The sequence below is a fragment of the Haemorhous mexicanus genome, chromosome 30 (assembly GCF_027477595.1).
Source record: "Haemorhous mexicanus isolate bHaeMex1 chromosome 30, bHaeMex1.pri, whole genome shotgun sequence".
NCBI lineage: Eukaryota > Metazoa > Chordata > Aves > Passeriformes > Fringillidae > Haemorhous > Haemorhous mexicanus.
The window spans coordinates 4,339,735-4,366,475 of record NC_082370.1 but is presented as its reverse complement, the minus strand read 5'-3'; the positions used below and the strand labels follow the sequence as shown (position 1 = coordinate 4,366,475).

General features: G+C 53.1%; 1 protein-coding gene across 2 annotated transcripts; it reads left to right on the top strand.

The window, feature by feature from the left end:
- The first annotated feature begins 3,386 nt into the window (after positions 1–3,386).
- Positions 3,387–26,366, top strand: RASSF2 (Ras association domain family member 2). 2 transcript variants are annotated; one of them, XM_059870765.1, is made up of 12 exons: positions 3,387–3,452; positions 3,907–4,039; positions 9,267–9,412; positions 14,008–14,083; positions 16,324–16,475; positions 17,963–18,045; positions 19,959–20,116; positions 20,203–20,304; positions 20,823–20,874; positions 22,783–22,904; positions 24,247–24,344; positions 25,278–26,366. In XM_059870765.1, the coding sequence occupies exons 3-12, from the start codon at positions 9,360–9,362 to the stop codon at positions 25,345–25,347; spliced, it is 966 nt and encodes a 321-aa protein (XP_059726748.1). In that variant the 5' UTR covers positions 3,387–3,452; positions 3,907–4,039; positions 9,267–9,359; the 3' UTR covers positions 25,348–26,366. The 2 variants fall into 2 exon arrangements, with proteins under 2 accessions (XP_059726748.1, XP_059726746.1); XM_059870763.1 differs by lacking the exon at positions 3,387–3,452 and having other exon boundaries at positions 3,699–4,039.
- Positions 26,367–26,741: the final 375 nt, after the last annotated feature.

Sequence of the window (26,741 nt, the reverse complement as noted above, 5' to 3'; positions counted from 1 at the left end):
CTCCCTGTATTTGTCTCTTCAGAACAACCTCTGGCATAACAAACTATTGACTGTTCTTAGGCGGTGGGGATAATTTCCTTTTTTTTTTTCCATGACTTTTCGTGACTGACTTTGGCTGTAAAACTTTTTTTGTTCAACAGCAAAAGTTTATTTTGGGGTTTTGTTTTTTTCTTTTTGTTTGTTTGTTTGATTATTTTTTGTTGTTTCAAGATGTGTAATTCTTTTACGGATTTTTTTTTTTTATTATTCCTTTTTTTTTTTTCCTAACATTGCTTCATTAAACAACTAAATATTTAAAAATGTAATATTTGGACCAGATGTTGTGAATAATAGTAGATAAAGCTATTTTATTCTGTATTTTTAAAGCTGTTCAGTATAAATAAACGCGGGCATAGATGCAGTGATTGTCCTTTGGTGGTGAATTGTGGAATCAGAGAATCCTGGAATGGTCTGGGCTGGAAGGGAAGGATTCCTCCCTGATTGATGGATTTCTTCCCAATGGATAATTACTTGATTAATGGATTATTAATTTCAGAATCTGGGTGATGGCAAGACCCAACCCAGAGTTTTTGGAGCAGGTACTGCCCAAAACCACAACCCCAAATGCCTCGGGGACCCCTCAGCTCTCACAGCCCCCACCGTGGAATTCTGGATTTGTGGGCAGAGGCTCAGGGAATTCTGGATTTGTGGGGAGAGGCACAGGGAATTCTGGATTTGTGGGGAGAGGCACAGGGAATTCTGGATTTGTGGGGAGAGGCACAGGGAATTCCTGGGTTTGTGGGGAGAGGCACAGGGAATTTCTGGATTTGTGGGCAGAGGCACAGGGAATTCTGGATTTGTGGGGAGAGGCACAGGGAATTCTGGATTTGTGGGGGAGAGGCACAGGGAATTCTGGATTTGTGGGGCAGAGGCTCAGGGAATTCTGGATTTGTGGGCAGAGGCACAGGGAATTCTGGATTTGTGGGGAGAGGCACAGGGAATTCTGGATTTGTGGGGGAGAGGCTCAGGGAATTCTGGATTTGTGGGGAGAGGCACAGGGAATTCCTGGATTTGTGGGGCAGAGGCACAGGGAATTCTGGATTTGTGGGCAGAGGCACAGGGAATTCTGGATTTGTGGGCAGAGGCACAGGGAATTCTGGATTTGTGGGGCAGAGGCACAGGGAATTCTGGATTTGTGGGCAGAGGCAGAGGGAATTCTGGATTTGTGGGGCAGAGGCAGAGGGAATTCTGGATTTGTGGGCAGAGGCAGAGGGAATTCTGGATTTGTGGGCAGAGGCACAGGGAATTCTGGATTTGTGGGGAGAGGCACAGGGAATTCTGGATTTGTGGGGGAGAGGCATGGATTCCTGCCCCTTTCTTGGGATTTCCTGCCTGTTCCTGGGATCCTTCCTGGGTTTTCCTGCCCATTCCTTTGGATTCCTGCCCCTTCCTGGGATTCCCCTCCCATTCCTGGGATTCTCCCTGGGATTCCTGCTCCATTCCCCCCCTCCAGGCTCCAGCCTCCCCCCTCACCCATGCACTGGTGGCAGCGAGCAGGGCATGGCAAAAATCAGGATTTCACCCCAATTCCACAGCCAAGATCCCCCTGTGCTCTGCAGGTGCCCACCCCAAACCCCAGATTTATTTATTTTTATTTGTATTTGTATTTTTCCTTTTGCATCCCCCCCACGAGCTGAGGGTCCGGGGAAGCTCTCCCCGTGTTTGGGGCTCCGTCCTGGGGTTTGGGGCCAGCTCCACTCCTCTGTCCCCACCACAAAGGGCCTCTCATCCCTGCCAGCCCTGGAGATGCTGCTGGAATATCAATCCTGACCCGGCCCCGCTCGCTTTCGCCGAGTCAGGCCTTCCCTGAGCCAGATGGCTCCTCCAGAACTTCTCATATTTTACACAGAAATCCAAGAAAATCTGGGAAAAAAGGCCCACTCCAGAGAGGCCTGGTTGGCTCGAGCAGCTGCTTGGATTATTTCTTTGTTTTGGGGTTGTTTGGGGTTTTTTTCCCTTTCGTGTGGGCTGTTTCTAGGCAAATTCCTTCAAAAGAAAAAAAAGCCCAGAGAAGCCACAAAGCACTGGGAAAGGTCAGGGGCAGACAAAGGAGGAGGGACACGGCTGCTGCTCCTCTGGAATACTGAACACCCCCAAACTCTCTCCAAACACCCCTAAAACTCCCCCAAATTCCCCCAGGGTACCAGAACTGGACAGGCAGGGTGGGACCCCGATCCTGGGAGCGCTGAGCGCTGGCTCAGGGGTGGCTGTGACCCCCAGCTGCAGCTGCTGCTCCAGGCAGATTTTATTTGAATTTATTTCCTCCTGCATCCCCACCTCGGGGGCGGTTTTGGATCCGGCTGGGATCCCGAGGCTGAGGGAGCAGCCAAGCCTGCTGCCTGCAGGGCTCTGGCACTGGATAGCCCGGGATTTGGGGCTTTTTAGGGCAGAAAGAGCCGCTCCAGCCTGCGGGATGCAGCCCACAAATTCCCTCTGGGAATCCTGGACAAAGCTGGAGCTGATTGTGGGAGCATTTCCAGCCTGGCTGCGTGGGATGGGGATTCCTTTGGGATCCTGGTCTTGGCAACCGGGTTGGAGAATCCCTTGGGATCCTGTTCCTGCATCAGGAATGGGGGATCTTTTGGGATCCTGTTCTGGCCATCAGGAATGGGGGATCTTTTGGGATCCTGTTCTGGCCATCAGGAATGGGGGATCTTTTGGGATCCTGTTCCTGCCATCGGGAATGGGGGATCTTTTGGGATCCTGTTCCTGCCATCAGGAATGGGGGATCTTTTGGGATCCTGTTCCTGCCATCGGGAATGGGGGATCTTTTGGGATCCTGTTCCTGCCATCGGGAATGGGGGATCTTTTGGGATCCTGTTCCTGCCATCGGGAATGGGGGATCTTTTGGGATCCTGTTCCTGCCATCAGGAATGGGGGATCTTTTGGGATTCTGTTCTGGCCATCAGGAATGGGGCATTTTTGGGATCCTGGTTGTGACAGTGGGGACAGACGGGGCGTCCTTTGGGACTCCGGTCTCGGCACCGGGGATGGAGAATCCTTTCCGACCCCGCTCCTGAGGTGCAGCCGGGCTGGAGCCAGGGTGTCCCTGGGGCACCCAGAACCTGCTCCAGGGATGTTCCTGGAGCATCCCTCGGGATGTCCGGGCAGGGACAACCCGGCTCCCGGAGGTGGCATCCCTTGGGGTGCCCAGCCCTGGCACCGGGAAGGGATCCCGGAGGCGGGATGGGACCCCGGAGGCGGGATGGGACCCCGGAGCCGGGATGGGACCCCGGAGCCGGGATGCCCTCCGGGATGCGGGTTCCGGGATGTCCCCGGCGGCGGGAGGGGGGGAGGGGGTGTCCCCCGCGCTGCCACCCCCGGCCCCGCCCGCGCCCCTCCCCGTCGCGTCCCGCCCCGCCCAGGGGCGGCCTCCGGGGCACCGGCTGAGAGCGGAGCGGCACCGGCGCCGGGTGAGTGCGGGCGGGACCGGGCATCATCCTCATCCTCATCCTCATCCCCATCCCGCTCTCCATCCCCGTCCCCCGCGCCGGGAGCGGCCCCGGGGCTGAGCCGCTCCCGGTTTTCCGTGAGCTCCCCTGCAGCCGGGAGCTCACGGAAAACCTCCGGGATCTCCGGGATCCGACCCCCACCCCCGGTGTCACCCCAGCCCCCCCCGAGCGCCCCCGGCATCGCCCCCCGAGCGGGGCTGGAGCGGCCGCAGCCCCGGGGCTCCCTCCGGGCTCGGCACCTTCTCGCCCCGTCCCGGCCGCGCTGTCCCGGGGCCCGCCCGGAGCCCCTGGTGGCCACCGGCTCCTCCCGAGGGCTTCACCCGGAGCGCGGCCCCCCTGTCCCCGAGCGCCCCGGGCCCCTCCCGCGGCCCCTCCGGCGGCGCCGAGCGCTCCCTCCTTGCCCGGTCCCCCGCAGGACGGAGCGGCCGGGCCGGAGAACAATAGCGGCGCTGGAACAATGGAGCGGCCGCCGCTCCCCGCCTAGGGATGCGGGCCGGACGCGGGGCAGCCATCCCAGCCCAGGAGTAGCGCCGGATCCGCGGCTCGGGGTGAGCGCTCGGTCTCCGCTCCGCCCGTGCCCCGGCGCCGCCTCCGGGCGATGCTGCGGGCACCGGAGCGCTCTCGGGCCGGGAGGAGGCGGCCGGGGCCGCGGGGAGGGAGCGTCGCGGCCTCCCCGGGGAGCGGGATATTCCCACAATCCTCGGCTGCGCCAGATCCGCGCCTCCCGCCCCAGCGGGGATGCCGGGGATGCTGCCGGGGCCGGGTGGGACCGAGGCAGCAAAACCCCCCAAAACCCGCAGATTTCTTTGCGGGAGCAGGGAAGGACATCGGTGTCCTGCTGAAAACGCCGGTTTGGGGGGGTTTTGCTACTTTTTTCCTTGTTTTGTTGTGCTGGAGCCGGCAGGGGCTGTGCGGGGCTGTGGATGCGGCCGGGCTCCCTCGGGCTGGGCTGCGGGACGGGGTTTAGGGGGGCTGGTTCTGGGGAGGGGACCGAGCCCGGGCTCCGTGGGGTCCCCCAGCCCCGGGAGCAGCCGAGAGGAGGCAGAGGGGCCCGGAGCCCTCCTTGGTTTGACCCGGAGCTGTGCTAAAAGCGCTTTGCAAAGCGCCAGGAGGGGCTCGGGCAGGGCAGGGCGGAACCGCGACAGCTCCGAGGGGGAAACTGAGGCACGGGGGTGCCGGGAACTGAGACGGCCTCAAACTGCCAGGGTTGAGCAATGCAGCGACTTCCCCTTGGCCAGCGCTTTGATTTGGGTGATTCCCAGCCTTTCCCGGGCTATCCCAGCCTTTCCCGGGCTATCCCAGCCTTTCCCGGGTGATTCCCAGCCTTTCCCGGGTGATCCCAGCCTTTCCCGGGTGATCCCAGCCTTTCCCGGGTGATCCCAGCCTTTCCCGGGCTATCCCAGCCTTTCCCGGGTTATCCCAGCCTTTCCCGGGTGATTCCCAGCCTTTCCCGAGCTATCCCAGCCTTTCCCGGGTTATCCCAGCCTTTCCCGAGCTATCCCAGCCTTTCCCGGGTGATCCCAGCCTTTCCCGGGTGATTCCCAGCCTTTCCCGAGTTATCCCAGCCTTTCCCGGGTGATTCCCAGCCTTTCCCGGGTGATCCCAGCCTTTCCCGGGCTATCCCAGCCTTTCCCGGGCTATCCCAGCCTTTCCCGGGTTATCCCAGCCTTTCCCGAGCTATCCCAGCCTTTCCCGGGTTATCCCAGCCTTTCACGAGCTATCCCAGCCTTTCCCGGGCTATCCCAGCCTTTCCCGGGTGATCCCAGCCTTTCCCGGGTGATCCCAGCCTTTCCCGAGCTATCCCAGCCTTTCCCGGGTGATTCCCAGCCTTTCCCGGGTGATCCCAGCCTTTCCCGGGTGATCCCAGCCTTTCCCGGGTGATCCCAGCCTTTCCCGGGCTATCCCAGCCTTTCCCGGGTTATCCCCAGCCTTTCCCGGGCTATCCCAGCCTTTCCCGGGCTATCCCAGCCTTTCCCGGGTTATCCCAGCCTTTCCCGGGCTATCCCAGCCTTTCCCGGGCTATCCCAGCCTTTCCCGAGCTATCCCAGCCTTTCCCGGGTGATCCCAGCCTTTCCCGGGTTATCCCAGCCTTTCCCGGGCTATCCCAGCCTTTCCCGGGTTATCCCAGCCTTTCCCGGGTTATCCCAGCCTTTCCTGGGTTATCCCAGCCTTTCCCGGGCTATCCCAGCCTTTCCCGAGCTATCCCAGCCTTTCCCGGGTGATTCCCAGCCTTTCCCGAGCTATCCCAGCCTTTCCCGGGTGATTCCCAGCCTTTCCCGGGCTATCCCAGCCTTTCCTGGGCTATCCCAGCCTTTCCCGGGTTATCCCAGCCTTTCCCGGGCTATCCCAGCCTTTCCTGGGCTATCCCAGCCTTTCCCGGGTTATCCCAGCCTTTCCTGGGTTATCCCAGCCTTTCCCGAGCTATCCCAGCCTTTCCCGGGTGATTCCCAGCCTTTCCCGGGCTATCCCAGCCTTTCCCGGGCTATCCCAGCCTTTCCCGGGCTATCCCAGCCTTTCCCGAGCTATCCCAGCCTTTCCCGAGCCACGCCGGGATGCCGGGCTCGGCAGTGCCGGGGATTCTCCCGGAGCCGCCTCTGCCCTCCGCTCCCAGCCTGGTTTTCTCTGCAGACCCAAAAAAGGAAGAATTTGCCCCGTTCCTCAGCGCGGGGAAGGGGATGTGATGACGGAGGCCAAGGTGGCAGAGCCGGGCTGTAAACAGGAAACTCCTCGGCACGGGAGGATGAACCTGCGCTTCGCAGCTCCCCTGCCACCCCAGAACGGGAATTTTTTATGGCTCCAGCTCCTCCCCGGGCTCCCTGCGAGGGAACTGGGGCTTGGCTTCGCCCCGGGCAGCTCCAGGATGCTCCGGAGCAAAGCTCTGAGTGCTACCAAGGGCTCCACACCGGCCTCTGCTGCTCCAGGAGGGATTTTTCCCCAAACTTTTGTGTTTTTGCTGCTCCAGGAGGGTTCTTTCCCCTCACTTTTGTGTTTTTGCTGTTCCAGGAGGGATTTTCCCCCAAACTTTTGTGTTTTTGCTGCTCCAGGAGGGTTCTTTCCCCTCACTTTTGTGTTTTTGCTGCTCTAGGAGGGTTTTTCCCCCAAACTTTTGTGTTTTTGCTGCTCCAGGAGGGTTCTTTTCACTCATTTTGGTGTTTTTGCTGCTCCAGGAGGGTTTTTCCCCCAAACTTTTGTGGTTTTGCTGCTCCAGGAGGGATTTTCCCCCTCCTTTTGGTGTTTTTGCTGCTCTAGGAGGGATTTTTCCCCAAACTTTTGGTGTTTTTACTGCTCCATGAGGGTTTTCCCCCTCATTTTGGTGTTTTTGCTGCTCCAGGAGGGATCTTTCCCCCTCCCTTTTGTGTTTTTGCTGCTCTAGGAGGGTTCTTTTCACTCATTTTGGTGTTTTTGCTGCTCCAGGAGGGATTTTCCCCCAAACTTTGGTGTTTTTGCTGCTCCAGGAGGGATTTTCCCCTCCTTTTGGTGTTTTTGCTGCTCCAGGAGGGATTTTCCCCTCATTTTGGTGTTTTTGCTGCTCCAGGAGAGTTCTTTTCACTCATTTTGGTGTTTTTGCTGCTCCAGGAGGGATTTTCCCCTCATTTTGGTGTTTTTGCTGCTCCAGGAGGGATTTTCCCCCTCATTTTGGTGTTTTTGCTGCTCTAGGAGGGTTCTTTTCACTCCTTTTGGTGTTTCTGGCACCGTTCTCACACCTGCCATGTCCTTTAATCCTCCTTGAACGTCCCCAGAGCTTTTCCTCTCCGGCCAGGGGACCCCCAGCAGGGGATGCCCCTTCCTGCCCCTCCTGCACCTCACACCTGGAACCCCAAATTCGGGGTCCCACACGCAGCTGCTGCCCCAAACCCCCCTGGATTTACCCCAAACCCTTGAGCCAGCTGCAAAATCCCCTCCTGGTGCCACTTTTGGGATAATTCCTGTGGGAGGGTGGATGGAGGCGGCTGCAGGAGGAGGGGCTGGCGCCGGATTTTGCTGAATTTTGCCAAATTTTACCCGATTTTACCAAAATGCTCCTCAGGAAACCCAAAGCTTTGTCAGCCCTTCCGCGATTTCTCTTCTCCTTCTGCTTTTTCTCTCAGCCCCAGGGCTGGGCTGGGCTGATTTCCTGCCCTTCCCCTCCTGCCACTGAGGAGTTTTTGCTGCTGCAAATCAATTTTTCATCCCACGAGTGGGGTGGAGCCCCCAGGATGGCTGCCCTGCAGGGCTTTCGGGTTTGGGCTCACCCCCTGGCAGGGTTCACCCCCTTGGCCTGGATTTTGGGGTGAATTGGGGGGTTTTTCTGTCAGGAAAAGGGGGATTTGTGTCCCAGGGGGCTGGGAGGAAGCACCTGGCGAGGTGGGAGGTGGAGGAAATCAGAGCCTCGAGGAGCAAACGCTTTTTGCTCGCCTCAGTTTCCCTTCCAGGAGAAGGGGAGGGAGGGAAAAGACCCTGAAAAATGAAATTTTTCCAAAATCTCGTTTTCCATCATTAAAACCGCCCCAGCTCCCCGTTCTGAGGCCTCTTTGGGGGCTGATTCCAACCTGAGCATCCCAAGGGCTTCACCCCAAACCCAAAAATGCCCCGGGCTCTGCGCCAGGGCCTGTCCCAGGGGGGAATTTGGGGTTCCCGGGGGTTTGTGTGCCCCAAAATTCCAGCTGGGATCACAAATCCCTGAAGGACCAGCCCAGAATTTCTGCCTGCCTGGAAATTCACCCCTGGCACGGCCCCAGGGAGCCACAGCCACCCCCAGCCCGGCACCTCCGAGCTCTGCGGGATGGAAAGGGTTAAAAAAGGGGAAAAAGGGACAATTCCCAGCCCCGGCCCCGCCCGGCCGTGCCCACGATGCAAATTCAGAGTAAGGAGATCGCCGGGGATTAAATTTTCAGTGAGTTCTCTGCCCTTATCTGATCTCCCTCCCTGCCAGGGCCGCGCCCCGCGGAGCCTTCTCCACTCCCGGGGGGGGTTATTGATTTTATTTATTTATTTCTTTATCTATTTATTTATTGCATTTCTTTAAAGTGTACTTACCTTCCTATTTTTATTTTTTATAGGTTTAGGTTTGAGTTTCTTATTTATTTACTTAAGTATTATCATTTATTTTCTTATTTTTTATTATTTTTGCTTTTATTTATTATTACTTTTATTTTATTATTATTTATTAGTGTTAGTTTTTATTCTTACTTTTATTCTTATTTTTTATTTATTTTCATTGTATTTTAATTTGAAATTTTTTATTTTATTTTCGTTTCGAATTTGTATTATTTTTTATTTTTATTTCCATTTTTATTTTCATTTCCATTTTTATTTTCATTTTTATTTCATTTCTATTTCTATTTCTATTTGCATTTAAATTTTTATTTCCATTTTTGTTTCAATTTTTAAATTTTTATTTCCTTTTTACTTTCATTTTAATTCCCATTTATACTTCCATTCTTATTTTTATTTCCATTTTATTTCCATTTTTATTTCCATTTTTGTTTCAATTTTTATTTTTATTTTTATTTTTATTTCCATTTTAATTTCCATTTAAATTTCCATTTATACTTCCTTTTTCATTTTTATTTCCATTTTATTTCCATTTCATTTCCATTTTTATTTCCATTTTTGTTTCAATTTTTTAAATTTTAATTTCCATTTTAATTTCCATTCTTACTTTTATTTCCATTTTATTTCCATTTTTATTTCCATTTTTGTTTCAATTTTTATTTTTATTTTAATTTCCATTTTAATTTCCATTTTTGTTTCCATTTTTATTTTTATTTTTATTTTTATTTCCATTTCCCCCAGGTGCCCGGGCTGTGCTGGCTGCCGGGGGTCCCCGGGCTGCCCTGACCCCCCCGTGCCCCCGCCCGGCTCCCCCCATGCCCGCCCGGCCCCGCCATGGAGCTGCCGGGGGGCGCCGTGCCCTGCGGCAAGGACAGGGTCATCTCCAGGTATGGGGACACGGGGGGACACGGGGGGACATGGGGACATGGGGATATGGGGGGACATGGGGACATGGGGGGGACATGGGGGGACACGAGGGGACATGGGGGGCGCCGTGCCCTGCGGCAAGGACAGGGTCATCTCCAGGTATGGGGACACGGGGGACATGTGGGGGGACATGGGGGGACATGTGGGGACATGGGGACATGGGGGGCACTGTGCCCTGCGGCAAGGACAGGGTCATCTCCAGGTATGGGGACATGGCAGGGGACACGGGGGGACACATGGGGGGACATGGGGGGACACGGGGGGACACGGGGGGACACGTGGGGACATGGGGGGCGCCGTGCCCTGCGGCAAGGACAGGGTCATCTCCAGGTATGGGGACACGGGGGGACACGTGGGGGGACATGGGGACATGGGGGGACACGGGGGGACACGAGGGGACATGGGGGGACACGGGGGGACATGGGGGGACACGGGGGGCGCCGTGCCCTGTGGCAAGGACAGGGTCATCTCCAGGTACGGGGACATGTGGGGACATGGGGGGACACGGGGGGACATGGGGGGACACGGGGGGACATGGGGACACGGGGGGCGCCGTGCCCTGCGGCAAGGACAGGGTCATCTCCAGGTACGGGGACATGGGGGAACATGGGGGGACAGGGGACATGTGGGGACATGGGGGGACACGGGGGGACATGGGGGGACACGGGGGGCGCTGTGCCCTGCGGCAAGGACAGGGTCATCTCCAGGTATGGGGACACGGGGGGACATGTGGGGACATGGGGACATGGAGGGACATGTGGGGACATGGGGGGACATGGGGGGACATGGGGAGACATGGGGGGACATGGGGGGACACGTGGGGACATGAGGGGACATGGGGGGACATGGGGGGCGCCGTGCCCTGCGGCAAGGACAGGGTCATCTCCAGGTATGGGGACACGGGGGGACACGTGGGGACATGGGGGGACATGGGGGGACACGGGGGGACATGGGGGGACATGTGGGAACATGGGGACATGGGGGGACATGGCAGGGGACACGTGGGGACATGTGGGGACATGGGGGGATATGGGGGGACACGGGGGGACATGGGGGGTGCCGTGCCCTGCGGCAAGGACAGGGTCATCTCCAGGTACAGGGACACGGGGGACATGTGGGGACATGGGGGGACATGGGGGGACACGGGGGGACATGGGGGGACATGGGGATATGGGGGGACATGGGGAGACATGTGGGGACATGTGGGGACATGGGGGGACATGGGGGGACAGGGGACACGTGGGGACATGGGGGGACATGGGGGGCGCCGTGCCCTGCGGCAAGGACAGGGTCATCTCCAGGTATGGGGACACGGGGGGACACGTGGGGACATGGGGGGACATGGGGGGGACATGGGGGGACACGTGGGGACACGAGGGGACATGGGGGGCACCGTGCCCTGCGGCAAGGACAGGGTCATCTCCAGGTATGGGGACATGGCAGGGGACACGGGGGGACATGGGGGGACATGGGGGGACATGGGGGGATATGGGGGGCACCGTGCCCTGCGGCAAGGACAGGGTCATCTCCAGGTATGGGGACATGGGGGAACATGGGGGGACAGGGGACACGTGGGGACATGGGGGGACATGGGGGGATATGGGGGGACACGGGGGGTGCTGTGCCCTGCGGCAAGGACAGGGTCATCTCCAGGTACGGGGACATGTGGGGACATGGGGGGACACGGGGGGACATGGGGGGACACGGGAGGACATGGGGACACGGGGGGCGCCGTGCCCTGCGGCAAGGACAGGGTCATCTCCAGGTACGGGACACAGGGGGACATGGGGGGACATGGGGGGACATGGGGGGACATGGGGGGACATGGAGGTAACACAGGGCTGGGGCATCGCCGGTGTTCAGGGGATGATGGGTGTGGGATGTGGGGTGTGGGATGGATTTGGGATATGGGATGTGGGATTTGGGATATGGGATGGATTTGGGATATGGGGTGTGGGATTTGGGATATGGGATGGATTTGGGATATGGGGTATGGGGTGTGGGATATGGGATGGATTTGGGATATATGGGGTGTGGGATGGATTTGGGGTGTGGGATGGATGTGGGGTGTGGGATATGGGGTGTGGGATATGGGTGTGGAATGGATTCGGGATATGGGATGTGGGATTTGGGATATGGGATGGATTTGGGGTATAAGGTGTGGGATATGGCATGTGGGATGGATTTGGGATATGGGGTATGGGGTGTGGGATATGGGATGGATTTGGGATATATGGGGTGTGGGATGGATTTGGGGTGTGGGATGGGCTATCTGGAACCTGAAATGGGGGATGTGGTGTGGAGGAATGTGTTACCTGGAATATAAAATATACAATATCCAACAATATATAACACTGTATAACAATATTTACAACAATATCTACAATCTGTATGTTGTATTGTGTAAATACAGTATATAACAATATATACAAGATACAACAGCACTAGAATGTGTAATATATAGCAATATACACTATAAATATCCATATTGTATTGTATATATACAATATACAGCAAGGTATAACAATAGCTACAATATATAACAATGTATAAAAATATCTAACAACGTATAACAATATATACTATAAATACTAACAATATATACTATAAATATATATAATGTATTGTATATATACACTATACAGCAACATATAACAATATCTACAATATATAACAATGCTATAGAATGTGTAATATATAACAATGTATAAAAATATCTAAGAATATATACATAAATATCCATATTGTATTGTATATATACAATATACAGCAACATATAACAATATATAGAATATATAACAATGCTATAGAATGTGTAATATATAACAGTGTATAACAATATCTAACAATATATGCTATAAATATATATACAATATATATATTATATGTATACACTATCTAACAAAATACAACAATATCTACAATCTATAACAACGCTATAGAATGTGTAATATATAACAATGTATAACAATATCTAACAATATATGCTATAAATATATATAAAAATGTATATAATATATATACTATCTAACAAAGTACAACAATATCTACAATATATAACAGCGCTATAGAATGTGTAATATACAAGAATGTATAAAAATATCTAAGAATATATACATAAATATCCATATTGTATTGTATATATACAATATACAGCAACATATAACAATATATAGAATATATAACAACGCTATAGAATGTGTAATATATAACAGTGTATAACAATATCTAACAATATATACTATAAATATATATAAAAAATATATATAATATATATACACTATCTAACAAAGTACAACAATATCTACAATCTATAACAACGCTATAGAATGTGTAATATACAACAATGTATAACAATATCTAACAATATATGCTATAAATATATATATATATTATATATATACACTATCTAACAATGTACAACAATATCTACAATATATAACAGCGCTATAGAATGTGTAATATATAACAATGCATAACAATATATAACAATATATGCTATAAAAATATATAAAAATATATATAATATATATACTATCTAACAAAGTACAACAATATCTACAATATATAACAACGCTATAGAATGTGTAATATACAACAATGTATAACAATATTTAACAATATATGCTATAAATATATATATAAAATATATATACACTATCTAACAAGGTACAACAATATCTACAATCGATAACAACGCTATAGAATGTGTAATATACAACAATGTATAACAATATTTAACAATATATGCTATAAATATATATATAAAATAGATATACACTATCTGACAAGGTACAACAATATCTACAGTCGATAACCACAGTCTCTGAGGTATAACCAGACACACAGTATCTAACATCACCACACAAAGTGTGATATTTAACAATATCTACCAATTCCCTGCTTTGGGCTGCTCCTGTCAGCTGAGCATGCTGGCCCTCTCTCGGCCAGCCCAGCTGTGGCAGCTGGGGATTAATTAATCAATTAATTAATTGGGAATTCCTCGATCCAAGGCCGGGCTCAGCCAGCCTGGCGTGCTTTGCTTTGATCTCTCAGTGATTTCCACTGTTGTTGTTTATTTAATTTTTGTTTCTATACATACCTTTATTTCCACCTTTTAAAAATTAATTTTTTTTATTTCAGTTTTTATCCTCTTTGATTTATTTTTCTCACCCCTCTGTCCCTCAGAGCTTTGTTCTGAGCTGGAGGAGGCCGGCCTGGCCACCTCACCCGTGACCCCAGAAATCTGATTTAACCCTTTGGTTTTCCCCTCGTGACCAGCTGCCCCCAGCTCCTTTGGGGTTCCCTGTGCCTTTTAGGAACATTTTTGGGGACACCCTCAGGGGAGCTTCTCCCCCTCATTGTGGCTGGACCTTCAGTAAGGGAGGAGGGAAAAGACCCAAATCTGCCTGAAATAAAGCAATTTTGGGTCCCCAGCAGCACAGAGGGTTCCTCAGCCGGGGCAGCAACTCCTGCTTTTCCCACAGCACCTCCCCCCTCACCCCAAACCCCAGCTCAGCCCCTTTTTCCCCTTTTTTTTCATTTTTTCCCCCAGGAATGAGCTGCTCCTGCACCTCAAGACCTACAACATCTACTACGAGGGGCAGAACCTGCAGCTGCGGCACCGGGAGGTGAGAGGGGAGGGGATGGGGCAGAGCAGGAACTGGGGAATGGGTTGGGAACAGGGAATTGGGGAATGGGCTGGGAACAGGGAATTGGGGAATGGTCTGGGAACAGGGAATTGGGGAATGGGTTGGGAACAGGGAATTGGGGAATGGTTTGGGAACAGGGAATTCTGGAATGGTTTGGGTGGGAAGGGACCCAGACCCCCCCAGGACCAACTCCTGCACCAGGGGGTGAGAGAGGAGGGGATGGGGCAGAGCAGGAACTGGGGAATGGGTTGGGAACAGGGAATTGGGGAATGGGTTGGGAACAGGGAATTGGGGAATGGGTTGGGAACAGGGAATTGGGGAATGGTTTGGGTGGGAAGGGACCCAAACCCCCCCAGGACCATCCCTGCACGGGAGGTGAGAGGGGAGGGGATGGGGCAGAGCAGGAATTGGGGAATGGTTTGGGAACAGGGAATTGGGGAATGGGTTGGGAACAGGGAATTGGGGAATGGTTTGGGAACAGGGAATTGGGGAATGGGTTGGGAACAGGGAATTGTGGAACGGGTTGGGAACAGGGAATTGGGGAATGGTTTGGGTGGGAAGGGACCCAAAATCCCCCAGGACCAACTCCTGCACAGGAGGTGAGAGAGGAGGGGATGGAGCAGAGCAGGGAATTCTGGAATGGTTTGGGAACAGGGAATTGGGGAATGGGTTGGGAACAGGGAATTGTGGAATGGGTTGGGAACAAGGAATTGGGGAATGGTTTGGGAACAGGGAATTGGGGAATGGGTTGGGTGGAAAGGGACCAAAATCTACCCAGGACCAGCCCTGCATGGGAGGTGAGAGGGGAGGGGATGGGGGTAGAACAGGGAACTGTGGAATGGGTTGGGAACAGGGAATTGGGGAATGGTTTGTGTGGGAAGGGACCAAAACCCCCCCAGGGCCATCCCTGCACGGGAGGTGAGAGAGGAGGGGGTGGGGGTAGAACCAGGGAATTGGGGAATGGTTTGGGAACAGGGAATTGGGGAATGGTTTGGGAACAGGGAATTCTGGAATGGTTTGGGAACAGGGAATTCTGGAATGGGTTGGGTGGGAAGGGACCCAGACCCACCCAGGACCATCCCTGCACGGGAGGTGAGGGAGGAGGGGATGGAGCAGAACCAGGGAATCCTGGGGTAGCCACAGCTCCTCTGGGAACTCCAAATTTATATTATAAATGTAACATTTATATTATCATTTTATATTTATATATAGTATGGAATTTGCATTGACATTTTTATATATACATATATATATATAATATTTACATATAAATATATATAAAATCTTTACACTATATGTATACAATCTGTACTTGGATTTATAGATATATATTAAAAATCTTTATATTGTAGATACGTCATTTGCATTCAGATTATATAGATATATTAATTTTTATATATAAATCTTTACCATACATATTTATTTACAATACTCTATATATATGAAATATTTACATTATATATAGAAAATCTGCATTCGAATTATATGAACATATCTGATTTTTTAATATGATATATAAATCTTTATATTATATAAAAATGTATACATTTTTAATATATTATATATTAAAAATCCTTATATTCTGTGTATAAAATCCCTATATTCTATGGATAAAATCCCTGCATTCTGTGTATAAAATCCTTATATTCTGTGTATAAAATCCTTATATTCTAGGTATAAAATCCTTATAGTCTACATATAAAATCCTTATAGTCTACATATAAAATCCCTATATTCTAGGTATAAAATCCCCATATTCTGTGTATAAAATCCCTATATTCTAGGTATAAAATCCCTATATTCTAGGTATAAAATCCCTATATTCTAGGTATAAAATCCTTATATTCTAGGTATAAAATCCCTATATTCTGTGTATAAAATCCTTATATTCTGTGTGTATAAATTCCCTATATTCTGTGTATAAAATCCCTATATTCTGTGTATAAAATCCCTATATTCTAGGTATAAAATCCCTATATTCTGTGTATAAAATCCTTATATTCTAGGTATAAAATCCTTGTATTCTAGGTATAAAATCCCCATATTCTGTGTATAAATTCCCTATATTCTGTGTGTTAAACCCCTGTATTCTGTGCATAAAAATCCCCATGTTCTGTAACGCCCCAATATTCTGTGTGTAACACCCCAATATTCTGTGTGTAACGCCCCAATATTCTGTGTGTAAAACCCCAATATTCTGTGTGTAACTGTGGCTGCAGGAGGAAGGGGAGCTGATCGTGGAGGGGCTGCTGAACATCTCGTGGGGGCTGCGCCGCCCCATCCGCCTGCAGATGCAGGACGACAACCAGCGCATCCGCCCGCCGCCCTCCTCCTCCTCCTGGCACTCGGGCTGCAACCTGGGCGCCCACGGGTGAGTGGGGCCAGGGCAGCCCCGAAACACAGCCCTGAAAGCACAGCCCTAAAAACACAGACCTGAAAATACAGCCCTGAAAACACAGCCCTGAAAGCATAGACCTAAAAACATAGACCCGAAAATACAGATATAAAAACACAGACCCGAAAACACAGCCCTGAAAACACAGCCCTAAAAACACAGACCCGAAAATACAGATCTAAAAACACAGCCCTGAAAGCACAGACCTGAAAACACAGCCCTGAAAGCACAGCCCTAAAAACACAGACCCGAAAATACAGATCTAAAAACACAGACCCGAAAACACAGCCCTGAAAACACAAACCCGAAAACACAGCCCTGAAAGCACAGCCCTAAAAACACAGACCTAAAAACATAGACCCGAAAATACAGATATAAAAACACAGCCCTGAAAACACAGCCCTGAAAACACAGACCTAAAAATACAGATCTAAAAACACAGCCCTGAAAAATACAGCCCCAAAAATATACAGCCCTAAAAAACACAGCCCTGAAAAACACAGACCTAAAAACATAGACCCAAAAACACAGCCTCAAAAAACAGACCTAAAAACCCAGCCCTAAAAAACACAGCTCTGAAAAACACAGCTCCAAAAACGCAGCCCTAAAAACACAGCCTTGAAAAATATAGCCCCAAAAATACACAGCCCTAAAAACACAGCCCTGAAAAACCCTGACCTAGAAACACAGCCCCAAAAATACGCAGCCCCAAAAATACACAGCCCAAAACACACACAAGGACCCCCAAAAACACACACAGACAGCCCAAAATCGTTCAGCCCCAAAAACAGGCAGGCAACCCCAAAAATACATAATCAGCCCCAAACCCACCCAGACAGCCCCAAACCCACCCAAACAGCCCCAAACCCACCCAAACAGCCCCAAACCCACCCAAACAGCCCCAAAACTGCACACACACAGCCCCAAACCCACCCAGACAGCCCCAAACCCACCCAGACAGCCCCAAACCCACCCAGACAGCCCCAAACCCACCCAAACAGCCCCAAAACTGCACCCAGACAGCCCCAAACCCATAGAAACAGCCCCAAACCCACCCAAACAGCCCCAAACCCACCCAGACAGCCCCAAACCCCCTCCCATCCTGCCAGGCTGTGCAGGTTGCCCCCCCAGCTGCCTCCTCCAGGTGTTTTGTCCCAGCTGCAATCAGGGGTGAGGGGCAGAGATTCCCTGGATTGCTGTTCCCCCTGTGGCCCCCCAGGGACAGGGACCCAGGACAGGGACCCAGGACAGGGACCCAGGACAGGACCCAGGACAGGACCCAGGACAGGACCCAGGACAGGGACCCAGGACAGGACCCAGGACAGGGACCCAGGACAGGACCCAGGACAGGGACCCAGGACAGGACCCAGGACAGGACCCAGGACAGGACCCAGGACAGGACCCAGGACAGGGACCCAGGACAGGGACCCAGGACAGGCCACCCACCCTCTCTGTCCCCCCAGGTCCGTGCTGAGGCCCAGCACCCTGCCGGACATCCAGGTGACAGATGGGGACACTGGCACCGAGAATGCTGGGAATGGCCCAGGTGAGCCAGGGATCCACCGGGAGCGGGACCGGGGCTGGGATCCACCAGGATGAGATCCACTGGGAGTGCCCCAAGGGCTCGGATCCACCAGGAGCAGGACCTGGGCTCGGATCCACCGGGATCGATCCTGGGGCTCTCCTGGGGCTCAGATCCTCCAGGATCCAGCTCGGATCCACCAGGATTGGTGCAGGGGCTCAGATCCACTGGGAGTGGTCCCAGGGCTTGGATCCGTTGGGATTGGGTCCACCAGGATCAGTCCTGGGGCTCTCCTGGGGCTCTGATCCACTGGGAGTGATTCCAGGGCTCGGATCCACCGGGTTTGGATCCACTGGGGTCAGTCCCAGGGCTTGGATCCACTGGGATCAGTCCTATGGCTCAGATCCACCGGGATTGATCATGGGGCTCGGATCCACCGGGTTTGGATCCACTGGGATCAGTCCCAGGGCTCAGATCCACCGGGAGTGATCATGGGGCTTGGGTCCACTGGGTTTGGATCCACTGGGATCACTTGGATCCACTGGGATCACTTGGATCCACTGGGATCAATCCTGTGGCTCAGATCCACTGTAACCGATCATTGGGCTTGGATCCACCGGGTTTGGATCCACTGGGATCAGTCCCAGGGCTTGGATCCACTGGGATCAATCCCAGGGCTCAGATCCACCAGAACCGATCCTGGGGCTTAGATCCACCAGGTTTGGATCCACTGGGATCAGTCCTGGGGCTGGGACCCACTGAGCTCAGATCCACCACGATTGGATCCATTTGGATCAGTCCCAGGGCTTGGATCCACGAGGTTTGGATCCACTGGGATCAGTCCTACGGCTCAGATCCACCGGGAGTGATCATGGGGCTTGGATCCACCAGGTTTGGATCCACTGAGATCAGTCCTGGGGTTGGGATCCACTGGGCTCAGATCCACCAGAATTGGATCCATTTGGATCAGTCCCAGGGCTTGGATCCACTGGGATCAGTCCTACGGCTCAGATCCACCGGGAGTGATCATGGGGCTTGGATCCACCAGGTTTGGATCCACTGAGATCAGTCCTGGGGTTGGGATCCACTGGGCTCAGATCCACCAGAATTGGATCCATTTGGATCAGTCCCAGGGCTCGGATCCACTGGGATCAGTCCTGGGGCTGGGATCCACTGGGATCAGGTTTGGGTCCAGCAGGATCAGCCCCACTCCCAGCCCTTCTCCCCTTTCATTAAATCTCTCCCACCCCACCACGATTCCCCTCGGCTCTCTGGCCTCAATCCCCTGCCTGCACATTAGGAAAAAAATCCTTTTATTCCATTTTCCCCTAAAAATCAGTGCCTGGGGGCTCCTGGGAGAGCTCAGCCAGCTGGAGCAGCTCCTGCTGGAGATTCCTCCCTGCTGCAGACACGTCCTGGAGTCACACACCCCCAGCTGCAGCCTGAGGGCTTCATCAAAAATGGATGAGGAGCTGGGTTATGACAATCTGGATCCAGGCCCGTTTTCATGCAGAGATCTGAGGCTCTGCCCTCGTTTGCCCGCTCTGGTTAAAGGGAAGGGAACAGAGAAAGTTAAATTATGGAAAAGGGAGGGAAGATGCTGGAGCTCCCGGGAGAAGGGGTTTTATCCAGGCAGCAGCAGGGATTCAGGCCGTGGTGGTGGCACTTTGGGATGGGTTTGGAGTAGAAGCTCACTGTCTAACAGAGGTGATGGGGGTTGGGGAGTTATGGTAAATATTGCACAGGAGTTTTTGGTATAAAAAGGTGACACCACCCAGGGGCAGGCAGTGCCTCTGTCTGTCCTGCTGAGCCACCTCGGCTGGCCAGAGAAAGAATTTTATAGCTAAGAACAATAAAAACAGAAGAGCTCTGACCCCTTCGAGCTCCGGGCTGGGAAAAGAGACCTCCTAACACATTTCTGGGCTGGCTGTGAGCAGGCAGAGCCCCCGAGAGCGGCGCAGCCCCCCGGGCCGAGGAGGCCCCGCAGCTGATGCGGACGCGCAGCGATGTCGGCGTGCGGCCCCGCACGGCCGGCGAGCAGCGGCGGCTGCGGCGGCACCGCTTCTCCATCAACGGCCACTTCTACAACCACAAGGTCAGGGGGGATCCGGGGGGATCCGGGGGGATCCAGGGGGTCCAGGGGGTCCAGGCAGGGCTCTCAGTGCCGCCTGTGCCCCCCAGACCTCGGTGTTCACGCCCGCCTACGGCTCCGTCACCAACGTGCGCATCAACAGCACCATGACCACGCCGCAGGTGCTCAAACTGCTGCTCAACAAATTCAAGGTAGGGGCACCCTCCCCTCGTCCCCTCGGGGCCCTGAGTGCACTGGGGTTAGAGGAAATTAAAATGGTTTATGGGTTATATGCGTAATACCTGCATTCGGATTTTTTATTTTTATATATATATATTTTTATTTTTTTAATATATATATATATATATATATATTTATATTTATATTTATATTTATATTTATATTTATATTTATATATAAATAAATATATGTGTCTATTTGCTTTTATATTTTATATTTTTATATCTCATAACTTTGTATATTTATATTTATATTATTTATAAATATTTGTATTATATATGCACAGCTTCCATTCAGATTATATAGATGTGATTTTTTTTTATATTTAAATCTTTATGTTATATATAATCTTTACATTTACAATCTGCATTCACATTTTATATATGCATATATGTAAATATATGTATACACACACAGAGACATACACATATATAAAATCTATACCATATATATATGGAGAGTATACCAGGGGCTTTGTGTCTCCCCCCAGATCGAGAACTCAGCTGAGGAGTTTGCTCTGTACATGGTGCACACGAGCGGAGGTGAGTGCCCCAAAATCACAAGTGGGAGCGCCCCAAACCCCTGGGCATGAGTGCCCCAAATCCCTGGGCATGAGTGCCCCAAACCCCTGGGCATGAGTGCCCAAATCCCTGGGCATGAGTGCCCCAAATCCCTGGGCATGAGTGCCCCAAATCCCTGGGCATGAGTGCCCCAAATCCCTGGGCATGAGTGCCCCAAACCCCTGGGCATGAGTGCCCAAACCCCTGGGCATGAGTGCCCAAACCCCTGGGCATGAGTGCCCCAAACCCCTGGGCATGAGTGCCCAAACCCCTGGGCATGAGTGCCCCAAATCCCTGGGCATGAGTGCCCCAAACCCCTGGGCATGAGTGCCCCAAATCCCCCAGGCACCGGTGCCCCAAACCCCTGGGCATGAGTGCCCCAATCCCTGGGCATGAGTGCCCCAAACCCCTGGGCATGAGTGCCCAAATCCCTGGGCATGAGTGCCCCAAATCCCTGGGCATGAGTGCCCCAAATCCCTGGGCATGAGTGCCCCAAACCCCTGGGCATGAGTGCCCCAAACCCCTGGGCATGAGTGCCCCAAATCCCTGGGCATGAGTGCCCCAATCCCTGGGCATGAGTGCCCCAAACCCCTGGGCATGAGTGCCCAAATCCCCACGGTGCTGCCACCTTGGCTCTGGTGCTGCCCAGGCACTGCTGGTACTGCCCTGGCACTGCCACTACCAACCAGGCACTGCTGGTACCACCTGGCACTGCCAGTACCACGGTGCCCTGCCTGTGCCATGGTGCCCCACCAGTACCACGGTGCCCTGCTGGTACCACGGTGCCCCACAAGTACCACGGTGCCCCACCAGTACCACGGTGCCCTTCCAGTACCACGGTGCCGTGCCGGTGGCACAGTGCCCTGCCAGTGCCACAGTGCCCCACCAGTGGCACAGTGCCCCACAAGTACCACGGTGCCCTGCCAGTGCCATGGTGCCCCGCCGGTACCACGGTGCCCTGCTGGTGGCACAGTGCCCCACCAGTGGCATGGTGCCCTGCCAGTGCCACAGTGCCCTGCTGGTGGCACAGTGCCCTTCCGGTACCACGGTGCCCTGCTGGTGGCACGGTGCCCCACCAGTGGCACGGCACCGTGCCAGTACCACGGTACCCTGCCGGTGGCACAGTGCCCTGCCAGTGGCATGGTGCCCTGCCGGTGGCACGGTGCCATGCCAGTACCACAGTGCCCTGCCGGTGGCACAGTGCCCCACCAGTGGTACGGTGCCCTGGCAGTGGCACGGTGCCCCACCAGTACCACAGTGCCCCACCAGTGGCATGGTGCCCTGGCAGTGGCACGGTGCCGTGCTGGTACCATGGTGCCCTGGCAGTGGCACAGTGCCCTGGCAGTGGCACGGTGCCGTGCCGGTGCTGTGCCGATGGCACGGTGCCCCACCAGTGGCACGGTGCCCTGGCAGTGGCACAGTGCCCTGGCAGTGGCACGGTGCAGTGCCGGTGCTGTGCCGGTACCACGGTGCCCTGCGAGTACCACGGTGCCCCACCAGTGGCACAGTGCCCTGGCAGTGGCACGGTGCCCTGCTGGTACCACAGTGCCCTGGCAGTGGCACGGTGCCCTGGCAGTGGCACGGTGCCGTGCTGTGGCACGGTGCAGTGCCGGTGCTGTGCCGGTGGCACGGTGCCCTGGCAGTGGCACGGTGCCCTGCTGGTACCACAGTGCCCTGGCAGTGGCACGGTGCCCTGGCAGTGGCACGGTGCCGTGCTGGTACCACGGTGCCCTGGCAGTGGCACGGTGCCCTGGCAGTGGCACAGTGCCCTGGCAGTGGCACGGTGCCGTGCTGGTACCACGGTGCCCTGGCAGTGGCACGGTGCCCTGGCAGTGGCACGGTGCCCTGCTGTGGCGCCGCGCGGGTGCCAAGGCCGGTTCTGTCCCGCAGAGAAGCAGCGGCTGCGCGGCAGCGATTTCCCGCTGCTGGCCCGCGTGCTGCAGGGCCCCTGCGAGCAGGTGTCCAAGGTGTTCCTCATGGAGAAGGACCAGGTGGAGGAGGTCACCTACGACGTGAGTGCGGCCGGGGGTCACAGGGTGGGGTGGGGGAGAAGTTTGGGGGTCGGGGAGTCACAGGTTTGGGTGGGAGGGACCCCAGAGCCCCTCCAGTGCCACCCCTGCCCAGGGGACACCTCCCCTGCCCCAGGTGGCTCCGAGCCCCGTCCAGCCTGGCCTGGGACACTGCCAGGGATCCTGGGACGGATTTTTTGGGAATTCTGGGCCAGCCTCTCCCCACCCTCTCAGGGAGGGTTTATCCCCGATGAACAGAGGCGTGCTGGGGCTGCAGGAGCTGCAGGATCTGCAGGGTCTGTCCATGCAAACCCCTGATCCTCCGGGGAATTCCTGGAGCTGTTCCCAGAGCAGCTCCCAGAGCATTCCCAGTGTGTGCTCAGTGCATTCCCTGAGCATTCCCAGTGCATTCCCAGAGCATTCCCAGAGCATTCCCAGAGCACTCCCAGTGCATTCCCAGAGCATTCCCAGAGCATTCCCAGTGCATTCCCAGTGCATTCCCAGAGCACTCCCAGAGCATTCCCAGAGCATTCCCAGAGCATTCCCAGAGCATTCCCAGTGCATTCCCAGTGCATTCCCAGAGCATTCCCAGAGCATTCCCAGAGCATTCCCAGAGCACTCCCAGTGCATTCCCAGAGCATTCCCAGTGCATTCCCAGAGCATTCCCAGAGCACTCCCAGAGCACTCCCAGAGCATTCCCAGAGCATTCCCAGAGCATTCCCAGAGCACTCCCAGAGCATTCCCAGAGCATTCCCAGAGCACTCCCAGAGCATTCCCAGTGCACTCCCAGAGCATTCCCAGTGCATTCCCAGAGCACTCCCAGAGCATTCCCAGAGCATTCCCAGTACATTCCCAGAGCACTCCCAGAGCACTCCCAGAGCATTCCCAGAGCATTCCCAGAGCATTCCCAGAGCCCTCCCGGCCCCCCGTGCCATCCCAGCTCTGCTCCCAGGACAGGATTTCCCAGGAATTGTTTTCCCTCCGGCTGGGAGCAGCTCCCTGTTGCCATCTGCCGGCTCTCCAGGCCGGCTCTGCTCCGCAGTCCCACCTCAGTCCCGGCACTTTTGGGGTTAAGCAGCTCTGAGACTTTGGGGATGCCCAGACAGAGCCACCTCCAGCAGCCAGCGGGTGAATTAAAATGAAATTTAAAATAAATAAACCTTAGACGGATCTTTCCCCCATAATTATCCCCTTGTTTGCACGAGCTGATGGCCACAAACATCATTGGGGTTTTTTTTAGGGTTGGCTGCAAAATTTTGGGATCCTTGGGTAAATCCAAGGAGAGGAAGGGGGGTGGGTCAGTTCATCCCCCTCTTCACCATTCCTCCTCTCCTCTCCCACCCAGGTGGCCCAGTACATCAAATTCGAGATGCCCATCCTCAGGAGCTTCATCCAGAAGCTGGAGGAGGAGGAGGACCGGGAAGTGAAGAAGCTGAAGCACAAGTACGTGGGGCTGGGGGGATGCTGGGAGGGAAGAAAATCCCTGAAAATTCTCATTTGTGCAGCCCTGGGATGCTCCAGCCCCAGGATTTTCCCTGGCTGGTGATCCCTGAGTTTGGGGAAGCAGAGAGGGGGAAAAATAGGAGGGAAAAATCCTCGTGTGGGGATTTTTTGTGGGATTTTCTGCCTGGTTTTGGGGTGTTTTTTGTGGGATTTTCTGCCTGGTTTTGGGGTGTTTTTTGTGGGATTTTCTGCCTGGTTTTGGGGTGTTTCCTGTGTGGGATTTTCTGCCTGGTTTTGGGGTGTTTCCTGTGTGGGATTTTCTGCCTGGTTTTGGGGGTGTTTCCTGTATGGGATTTTCTGCCTAGTTTTGGGGTGTTTTTTGTGGGATTTTCTGCCTGGTTTTGGGGTGTTTCGTTTCCTGTATGGGATTTTCTGCCTGGTTTTGGGGTGTTTTTTGTGGGATTTTCTGCCTGGTTTTGGGGTGATTTTTGTGGGATTTTCTGTCTGGTTTTGGGGTGTTTCCTGTGTGGGATTTTCTGCCTGGTTTTGGGGTGTTTTTTATGGGATTTTCTGCCTGGTTTGGGGGTGTTTCCTGTGTGGGATTTTCTGCCTGGTTTTGGGGTGTTTCGTTTCCTGTGTGGGATTTTCTGCCTGGTTTTGGGGTGTTTTTTATGGGATTTTCTGCCTGGTTTTGGGGTGTTTTTTGTGGGATTTTCTGCCTGGTTTTGGGGTGTTTCCTGTATGGGATTTTCTGCCTGGTTTGGGGTGTTTTTTGTGGGATTTTCTGCCTGGTTTTGGGGTGTTTCCTGTATGGGATTTTCTGCCTGGTTTTGGGGTGTTTCCTGCAGTGAAAGCGGGGTTTGGCATCCCCAAAATGGGGTTTGAATTCTTGCAGGGTTGAAAACTCCTGTTTTGATTTCTGTGCCCCCCCAGGTACTCCATCCTGCGGCTGATGATCGAGCAGAGGCTGGAGGAGATCTGCGAGGGCCCCACGGCCATGTGAGCGTCCCTGGGATGAGCTGCACCAAATCCCAGCCCCAAAACGCTCCTGGTGCCCCCCCGGGTGGCCCCAACCCCGAGCCAAACCCCCTCCCACGCCCTCATCCCTGCAGAATCCTCGGGGGGCTCCTCCTAGGAAGGCTCTGGCTGGCGGCAGCTTCAGCCAAAACCTCAAATCCCTGGAGAACACAGGGGAGAAAAACAAAAAAAAAGAGAGAAAAAGAGGAAATCTGTGAGCAGCACTGAGGCAAAATGCCCATCGTGGCTCCCCTTGAGGGTCCTGCTGCTCAAGAGAGGAGAGCACAAAAAAAATTCCTCTTTATTTTTTAGAGAGAAGCACATTCCTGCCCTATCACCGCAATAATTCCCAGGTGTCGGGAGGATTTTGTCAATCCCAAGGCTTGGCTGAGATTTTGGGGGGGTTTAACCCTGACCTGGGGGCTCATGGGTGGGTTTCCAGCCCAGGAGAAAATCCCATTTTTTCCCCAAGGCTGTGGCTGTGGCGTGGCCCCTCTGTGCCCCCCGTGATTTGCACTAACATTTCGGGATTTTGGAGAAAACCTCGATGTCAAAGCTCTCTGGTAGCTGTAAATGCCAAATAGCACCTCCAGGGCTCTGCATGGGAAAGGGGGAGAGGCAGGAGGAGGGGGAGGCAGAAATAAAGAGGATTTTGTTTTCCAAATCCATTTTCTAGCCAGGAAATGATCCTGGTGGAACCAGGACCTGGAAAAACCTCCTTCCTCCCAGGCTAAACCAGCAATACCCATTTTATACCTCGATGTCAACTAAACCTCTGACTTTCTCCCCCTTCCCTTTGAGTTTTTGCAATGCATCTTTGTCTTTTTTTTTTTAATTTTAATTTTAATGGTACATTTTCCACCTTTAACTCACGTTGGGGAAAGTGTTGCACAGCGAGAGGAGCTTTGGGTGTGTTTGAAGGATGATTGTGGCACTGCTGCGTGGATTAACAAGGAAATAAAATAAAAGAAAATGGAATATGTAGCAGCTTCATGCAGAATGAAACCCCCTGAGTCAGAGCCTGGCTTTGTCCAAAATAAATCTTTTTTTGTGGCTAGAAATGGCATGGAAATGATTTGAAAAATGAGATGAGGGAAAAGAGTCAATTCCCAGTGGAGAAGCCATCCAAGGAGAAATGCTGTCACCTCCCAGATTTAGACTCCACCTAAATTCAGGAGAATTTAGACTCAGATTTAGACTCACCTAAATTCAGGAGAATTTAAATTTTGGGGAATACTGGGCTAGTTCAGGGCTTGGCTTGTCCAAAATCAATCACTTTTTGTGGCTAGAAATGGCATGGAAGTGAGTAAAAATGAGATGAGGGAAAAGAGTCAAATCCTGGTGGAGAAGCTCCCCAAGGAGAAACGCTGTCACCTCCCA